Here is a 9,298-nt window from a genome sequence, read left to right on the forward strand (position 1 = left end):
ACTTGCTGCAGTGGGAGTACTAGGTTCTGATGAAGCCTGGTTACTGTTGGTAGGATTCTTGCGTTTGATTTTTCTCTCTATGGAGTTCCAACAAATGGAGCTCAACTATGTAATGTAAGGCAGACCAATACATGTGCATCATTAGTGAAGAATCCTTCATCACGTGTCTTTTCACATGCTTGCTTTAGCAGAACATTCTTTCACCTGTGTTTGTTTTAGTGAAAGATTCTTTCGTGAGTCTGCCTTCACCTGTGTCCACTCAGTGAAACATTCCTTCATGTGCTTGTCCAGCAAAACACCATCCAACACAATTAACTTTCCAAAGACCCGTAAGTTTCCACTTCAGCAACATTCATGCCACAGTGAGTGTATCTTGCAGGCAGGTCATTATTAGAGCTTACTGGATAGGATTGCTAACTGGTAGCAGTGAAGCTTCCAGTTGAGTATCAACTAGAATTCTTCGTGTATTTTCTCCACCATTATATTGTAATTCTGACTGAATTATATATTTGTAGATATTTGCCTTACTTAGGGTTTCTATTACTGTGATAATATATCACGACTTGTACAACTCTTTTAAAGCAAAGCATTTAATTGGGGCTTACAGGTTCAGAGGTTTAGTCTGTTATTGACATGATAGGAAGTATGGTGGCACATAGGCAAAAATGTTGCTGGAGCGATAACTGAGAGTTCTCCATCTGGAGCCACAGATAGCAGGAAGAGAACAAGACACTGGGCTTGGCTTGAGTACCTTAGACCTCCAAGTGACACACTTCCTCCAATTTAAGGCTACAGTTTATTCCAACAAGGACACACCTCTTAATAGTGCAACTTGCTCTGAGCCTATGGAGGCCATTTTCATTCCATCATTTCAAACCACTACAGTATGCTAGGAAACTTCTATAGTAGTAGGTTTGCATATAGCTCTTCAAAAGGCAGTCAGCATTAGTTATACAACTGTATTCCACCCTCCATTCTATCCTTCATCCCCTTTAATCTTCCTGTTCTAATTTCCAATTAATTCATTTATAACACTTTTCTGAATCCCCTTACTTGGGTGATTCCCTTTTCCTTCTGGTCACTTATTAGCTACCTAACCATTATGAGTATTTTAAATACAGTACCCAATTTAAGTATATTTAAGAGAAAAAAGTTGTCAGTCTTTCTGGGACTTAGTTGCCTCACTTAGAATGATCATTTCTAGCTTCATCTATTTACCTATAAATTACATGATTTCATTTTTCTTAACAGCTGAATAAAATCTCCTTGTGTAAATGTATCATATTTTCATTATTCATCAATTGATGGTTATCCAGGCTGTTTCCAAGTCCTGATGGCTATGAATAGAGAAATAGTGAACATGCTTGAACAACTGTTTCTATAGTAAGATAGAATTCTGTGGGCCTATGCCCAAGAGTAGAAGAGCTGAATCATGAGGTAGATCTTTCTTCAGTTTTTGAGAATTCTTTCACACTGCTTTCCATAGTGGCTGTCAAGTTTGTACTCCCATCATCAATGTGTGTGCTTTGATTTTTTTCAAAGCCTACTTTTAATAGGTGTTCTTAAATGCTTTAACCTTCCATCCTGCCCACCACAGGTAGTAGAAAAGAAAGGATATGGGGGAAGTCGACCTGTTTAGAAATAGTTCTTTGGAGTAAATCTAATCTGCATTGTCAGGATACCAGCAGTTCACAAATCAGCAGCAGTGGCTGGATCCACTCACAAACAATATTTGCAAATCAGCAATGGCAGGTTGATTTGGAAGAAGCCATGAGGCTCTGCTGTATGCTGTTTAGAAGTAGTTCCTTGAGGCAGTTTCAGTCTCCAATTTGCAGGATACCAGCAGTCCAGTTCAGTAGTATCAGGATAGCAAGCGCAAATCAGAAGTGGTGGCATGACAGAACAGAAACAGCCAGGCCTCAACTGAATGGTCATGAGTCAGCAGAATCAACCAGGACTAGCAGGAATGCCAGGAGAAGTTCTCTGCTGTGCCTCTTTCAACAAAATGAAGGTCAGCAAAGATGAAGATGCAAGACTAACAAATCATTGCAAGCTCCACTCCTGTCACTGTCTGTTGAGTCCTATTTATACTCCCTCCAAATAGCACATGTCCTCCCACAGGTCTTTCCTGAGAAAAACATCATGTGATTCTGTCTTTTCAAAACATCAAGTGAGTCTGTATCAGCTGACACATCCAGAAACTTGCATTTCACTCTGCCAATCAGCCTGAGTCCACAGACAGAGCTAGAAGCAGCCAGAACACCACCAGAAGTTTTTTGGTGTTTTTCTTTCTATGAAGTCATGACAAAAAATGACCAGTAAGGAATAGCAACATCCAGCATTTGTCTGTTGGGTTATACCTGTATTCCTTCTTAACGTCATGTGTCCTTTCCCATGTCTGCTTTAGCAAAATATCCTTTCACCTGTGTCTGCTTCAGTGAAAGGTTCCTTCACATGTCTGCTTTAGCAAGACATCCTGTGTGTCCGGGCAAACATTATTTGACATAACTGACTTTCCAAAGAACTGAGAAAGTTCCACTACATCAATGTATATATGTGTTCCCCTTTCATTACATCTTCACCACTATGTGGCATCATTTGTTTAATTAATCTTAGCCATTCAAATACAGGAGAGGTGAATCTCAAGGTACTTTTAATTTGCATTTCACTGCTGCCTAACACTGCTGAACACATTTTAATGTATTTTTCAGCTGTATGTATTTTGTTTTTGAGAACTTTCTACTTAGTTCTTTTAAAATTGGATTCTTTATTTTCTTGATATTCAGTATTTTTAGTTCTTTATATATTGTAGATACAAAATCATCTTCATGTCCAGTTTTATAAGGAACTGCAACTCTCTTCCATTTCTTCTGCTCTATATATTTTTCACTCCTCACATTTACATATGAATTATCCATATTCTCCAACTTAGCATTTCTGATCTTTATGTTGTTATATTATCTTTTCCAATGATCCACAGTTGTTTCTGTCTGTTATAATAATTTCTTTTTGCCTTTACTTAAGGATTTTAAAAGTGTTCTTCATCAAAAATTGTCTTTTCCTTACATTATTTAAGAATAGTCTTATAGAATTTGCAGTTTACAGTTTATCTTTGATCAGCATCCTTATAGATTTGTATTTAGAGATAATTGTATAAAATGTGTAAGTTAGTGGGAAGGAATTATAGAGAAACCCCATTTCATGTTTACAACTATGAAACTGACATTAATTAAATCTACAGTAGTATGCCTGAGTGCTCATATTTAGTTCAGAATTTTATCTTGTGAGCTGCTTGTTTACCTCTACAGTTATCATATGGAAGATTTCTACCATCATTATAAGAAAATTTTTCCTGTTGTCCATCTATAAACCACAACCACCTCTCTCTTATCTCCCACCCTGCTCCACCTTGAGCATCAGCCGGCTACCTAAGACCTTCATTCCTTTCTATATATTCTCATTTTCATTTTACTTAAATTTATCCCAATGCTATATAAATTTTTGGGTATAGTTCTTCATGAAATATAATTTGCTTTCAGTTAATATCAAATTTTGTATATTTTAGTATTTCTATTAGAGTTGCAAACTATTTCATGTCATGGATATACAACATTCTTTGTCTGTTTACCCACTGAACAATATTGAAGATGTTTCCAGTTTTTACTGGTAGATGTAAACATTATGAGAGTTCATGTATGTTTACATGCAATTCTAAGTCACATGATGACACATGCTTAGTTTTATAAGAAATCACCAGTTTTTCCTGCACGAAGCTGTAGCATTTTATCTCCTCACTAGTATTGGTGAGTGACACAATTTCTCTAATGTACCATTTGTTTTATATTGTTCCTTTTTTCTGATTCTCAAAGTTTTATTCTCTTTATCGTGTACTTTCTAGATGATTTTCTTTTAGCCAATTTTAAAAGATGGGTCTTTTTAGGATGAATAATTTTAGTCTTAGTCAATGTGAGAATGTATTTATTTCCTGTACATTACTTAAGAGTAATTTTCCTGTGTTTGAGTTTATAATTGGAAGAATTGAAAATGTTTTCCATGTAGGTATTCCAGTAATACCAGAAGCTGATTTGGTAAGCAGTTCTGAGACAATGAAATACCCACCTGCAGTTGGAAATAATAGTGGCCACCAAAATTTGTTTTCATCTACTGGGCCTGTCCCTGATTCTGGTAAGATGATAGATTTTACAAAAAGCATTCTTCAGTCCAATCCATAAGCATCTCAGCATTTTAGTACAATCTGCTTGTAGTTCATTTATGATTAAACTTTTTATTTTGAGATAGACTGGAGGCCCCAGGGAATTTAGAGGTCAGGTGGGTTGGGGGATGGAGGCATCCACATGGAGACAGGGGGTTGGGGAAGAGGTGTGGGATGTGGAGCAGTCAGAGGGTGGATGGGGGAATGGAATATGGAGTGTAAAAAATAAATAAATAAATAAATAAAAATAAATATAATAATGAAAAAGAAATAATTTTAGATTCATATTATTTGTAAGAAATAATGTAACATAATCTTTATATTTTATCATTTTATCCAACAATAATATTCAATAAAACTAAGATTAAATAATACAACCAGTATATGCACATTGATCTGATACTCAAATAGTATTGAGAAATCCCAAGTTTTCTTATAGAAGTTTATGTTCTTATATTGATTTCTATACAGATTAATAATGTGAATATATTTTCTTGTTACTGCAGTCAAGGTACAGGGTAACTACAACTACACCACCATTGAGTGCCCCATATGTTTTGTTACCCAATCCACTTCACTCAAGTCATGCTTTTCTTCCCAACTGCTTGTTCCTACCATCTGGCTAATAGTGGTTTCTATAATGTTGCCAATTTAATAGTATTATATGAAGTAAATCTTACAGTACATAGACTTTGTTCCAATCTACATAATTTTCTGTAGATTCAAACCACTTCTGGCTATCTTTACAAAGCTCATATTCTTTCCCATCCTATCCTCCTCTGCTGTTTTTAATCATTCACCCCTTGAAATAAATACTTTTTTTCATTTAGTTTTTAGTATTAGAAGTAAACCATTATGAGCATTTGTCTACTGGCTTTTGTGCAAATGTAATTTTTATTTCTTTTTCATAAATGTTAAGAGTGTAATTGCTGGGTCTTATGGTAATGATGTTACCATAAGAAAGTGCCAATCAGTTTTCCAGAGCTACGGTACCATTTTATATCCCCAATTACAATCAAGGGTAAAACAGTTTCTCCACATTTATGATTCTAACCTTTCCATTGTTCTCTCCCAACCTCTTTCTGATTGTCTAACTTCTCTGCTTACAGCATATCCTTTAGCTTTGCAGGTCTTTTGTTAGCTCTTTATATGGGTGAGTATGCTAGCAGATTGATCAAGTTTGCCTTTGTTTTGAGAACATTTTTATTTTACCTCCTTAAAAGTCAGTTTTATATTATATAGAATTCATATGTGGGAATCCTTTACTTTCAGAGATCAAAGAAGTTATATTGCTAGAAATGCCAAAAAAAACCAAAGTTATTGTGGATGGCAGTAGACAGACAGTATATGGCCCTGCATTATTAGGAAGTGTTGTTCCCCCAGATCCTGAAACTGAAGCTGCCTCTATTTCTTCTGAGACTGGTGAGTTTGGACTAATACATACACAATACAAGAAGTACTTTTATTTTTTGCACATGTATGTATGTAGTATATGTGCATGTTATATTTGTATTCGCAGATATACATTCGTGTGTATGTGCAGGTTCATGTCTGTATGTGTGTCTGGAGATAACTGAAGTTGTTGGGTGTCTTCTATGATTGTGCTCCACTTTATTTACTGGGGTAGATCTTTTCCGCTAGCTGGTCAGCTTGCTCTGGATACCCCCCTGCCTGTGCCCTATAAACGGTGATCTGAGTGCTGGGATCACAGGTAGGCTTCTCTCTCTCTCTCTCTTTCTCTGTCTCTTTCTCTCTGTCTCTCTGTCTCTCTCTCTGTGTATGTGTGTGTGTGTGTTACTGAATATGAACTCCAGTATTCGTGCTTTTCTGACTAGCCCTTTATCCACTGAGGTACCTTTCTTGCTCCAAATAACACTTTGTAAATGAAGTTGCATTAGCATTCTTCTTAATTTAAATTTAGTTTATGTGTTTTTGTGGTTTGCCTGCCTGCATATCTGTTTATCACTTTCATACCTCGTGCTTACAGAGACCAGAGAAGGTAAAATCCCCAGGAACTGGAGTTACAAATGGTTGTAAGCCACAAAATAGCATTCTTTTTATAAAAGATTATATGTTTGTTTGTTTATATGTGTATTAATGTTTTTCCTACATATATATGTTTATATTCCATGTGCATGCCTGGTGCCAAAGTCAGTCAGGATAGTACATTGACTTCTCTGTAGCTCTGCTTCCTATAATTTTGTCTTGTCTGTTATATAATTATATTTGGGCTTTGATTTTTCGCTCATCTTAATTTTCTAGTGATTCATCCAGATTCTTGTCCAATGTATATGTATAGTTTTTATATAAATGTAAGCTTTTGCTTTCTCTGTTAAGAATATCATGAGTGTAAACTCTTTGTATCTTATGGAATCAGCATGTTTAGTTTTAAGAAACTGCCAAACAGTTTTCCAGAGAGACTGAACTATTTTCCATTCTCAATAGCAAAGCATGGGTGATACAGTCTCTCCATGTCCCCATTTCTGATTGTACATTGTTATTACTTCCTTCCCCAGGCACCAAGACCCCTGCTTTTTTAATAACCTTTCTGTTTAAAGATTTGTTTGCCATTTTGAAGGGTAAATCTTTTGGGGACAAATTCTTTAAATTTTATTTTTTGTGAGTATGTTTTCCTTTCTCCTTGTCAGTAAAGGGTAATTTCCACTCAGTATAGGATTCATGATTGAGAATTTTTTGTATTCCAGTAATTGAAAAACTTGTACTGGTAGAAGTGCCAATTGCTCCAGAAAGCATTGTGGATAACAGCCCTGAGACACTGACTAACCCAATTATACTACAACATGTTGGGGGCCAAGAACCTGCTGCTGCACCTTTTGTCCCTTCAGCTATTGGTGAGTTTGAAATAACATAGTCCTGCTAGTGCTTTTTCATCTAGGTCCAGCAGCACCCTTAGTACACAGCTAGTGGTAGCTCTTTCTTAGGCTAACCTTCTAACTATGTGAAAACTTAAGATATACACAACAGTTGTAAGAAATAATACTCAAATGCCTTTTATGTTCTACCCTTGTTTCTCCAACTTAATTCATTGAACATGGATATTTTATGTTTTATTTTATTTGTTATAAAATTAATTTAATTATTTACATTCCAAATGTCCCCCTTCTCAGTCTCCCTTCCCCAAGTTCTTTACCCCCTCCCCCTGCCTTTTGCTTCTGAAAGGATGCTCCCTTACATACCCACCAACCCAACCCACCACACCCCCACCAGTATCCTCCTTCCCTGGGGCATCAAGTTTCTATAGGATTACAGGCATCCTCTCCCACTGAGGTCAGACAAGGCAGTCCTCTGCTACATATGTGCCAGGAGCCACTGACTAGCCTATGTATGCTCTCTGGTTGGTGGCTGAGGCTCTAGAAGCTCTTAGGTATCCGGGTTAGTTGATAATGTTGTTCTTCCTATAGGGTTGCCATCCCCTTCAGCTGCTTCAGTCCTTCCCCTAACTCTTCCATAGTGGTCTGCAGGCTCAGTCCAATGGTTGCCTATAAGTATCTGCATCTATCTCAGTCAGCTGTTGGTAGAGTATCTCAAAGGACAGCAATGCTATGCTCCTGTCTGCAAGCACAACATGGCATCAGCAATAGTGTCAGGTTTGGTGCCTGGGTTTGGGATAGATCCCAAGTTTGGCCCATCACTGAATGGCCTTTCCTTCAGGTTCTTCTCCATTTTTGTCCCTGTATTTCCTTTAGACAGGAACAATTCTGGGTCAAAATTTTGAAGATAGGTAGGTGGCCCCATGCCTCAACTTGGGGCCATGTCTATCTACTAGAGGTGGTCCCTTTACGTTCCAACTACCCACTGTTGTACATTTTGGTGAAAGTCAGCCCCCATTGAGTCAACTGTCAGCATGGAGAAGAATGCAAATTGATCCATTCTTATCTCCTTGTAAAAAGCTCAAGTCCAAGTGGATCAGGGACCTCCACATCAAACCAGATACACTGAAAGTAATAGAAAAGAAAGTGGGAAGAGCCTCAAGCACATGGGTATAGGGGAAAATTTACTGAACTGAACACCAATAGCTTAGGCTCTAAGATCAAGAATTGACAAATGGGACCTCATAAAATTACAAAGCTTCTGTAAGGCAAAGGACACTGTCAGTAGGCCAAAATGGTAACCAACAGGTTGGGAAAAGATCTTTACCAACCCTATATCTGATAGAGGGCTAATATCCGATGTATACGAAGAACTCAAGAAGTTAGACTCCAGAGAACCAATAACCCTATTAAAAATGGGGTACAGAGTCCTGGGGCTTTCTAGTGGTACCCTCTGTCCATCACCCTCTGCTGTTGCATATTTCCACTCATTCTTGTGACCCTCTGGACTTTCCATCTGTCTCCTCCTATATGTGATCCTGACCTCCCCTTTCCTCTTTCCCCTTTCCTCTCCTACCCAGATCCCTCCTGCCCTCTGACTCCTATGATTATTTTGTTCTCGTCTAAGTAAGATTGAAGTATACTAACTTAGGCCTTCCTTCTTGTTAGGCCTTATAAAGTCTGTGAGTTATATCATGGGTATTCTGTACTTTTTTGCTCATATCCACTAATCAGTGAATACATATCATGCACGTCCTTTGGGGTCTGAGTTACCTCACTCAGGATATTTTCTAGTTCTATCCATTTGCCTGCAAAATCCATGATGTCCTTGTTTTTAATGGTTGAACGGTATTCCACTGTGTAAATGTACCACATTTTCTGTATCCATTCCTCAGTTGAGGGACATCTGAGATGTTTCCAGCTTCTGACTATTATAAATAAGGCTACAGTGAACATTGTGGAGCATGTATCTTTGTGATATGTTGGAGCATATTTTGGGTATATGCCCAGGAGTGGTATAGCTGGGTCTTCAGGAAGAAATATTTCCAATTTTCTAAGGAACTACCAAATTGATTTCCAAAGTGGTTTTACCAGTTTGCAATCCTACCAGCAATGGAGGATTGTTCCTCTTGCTCTACACACTTATCAGCATGTACTGTCACTTGAGTTTTTGATTTGAGTTTATGGTCTTAGTCATTCTGATTGGTGTGAGGTAGAATCTTACGGTCATTTTGACTTGCATTTCCTTGATGAT

The 9,298-nt window shown here is 37.5% G+C and overlaps 1 protein-coding gene across 1 annotated transcript in view; it reads left to right on the top strand.

The window, feature by feature from the left end:
• Positions 1 to 9,298, top strand: part of Bend2 (BEN domain containing 2) — an 83,674-nt gene that overhangs the window by 52,507 nt on the left and 21,869 nt on the right. The window contains exons 7-9 of the mRNA XM_031383599.1: positions 4,060 to 4,185; positions 5,486 to 5,635; positions 6,919 to 7,065. Of these exons, the coding sequence (XP_031239459.1) occupies positions 4,060 to 4,185; positions 5,486 to 5,635; positions 6,919 to 7,065 (423 nt within the window). The remainder of the gene's footprint in view (positions 1 to 4,059; positions 4,186 to 5,485; positions 5,636 to 6,918; positions 7,066 to 9,298) is intronic.

This window comes from Mastomys coucha, chromosome X (assembly GCF_008632895.1).
Source record: "Mastomys coucha isolate ucsf_1 chromosome X, UCSF_Mcou_1, whole genome shotgun sequence".
Taxonomy (NCBI): Eukaryota; Metazoa; Chordata; class Mammalia; order Rodentia; family Muridae; genus Mastomys; species Mastomys coucha.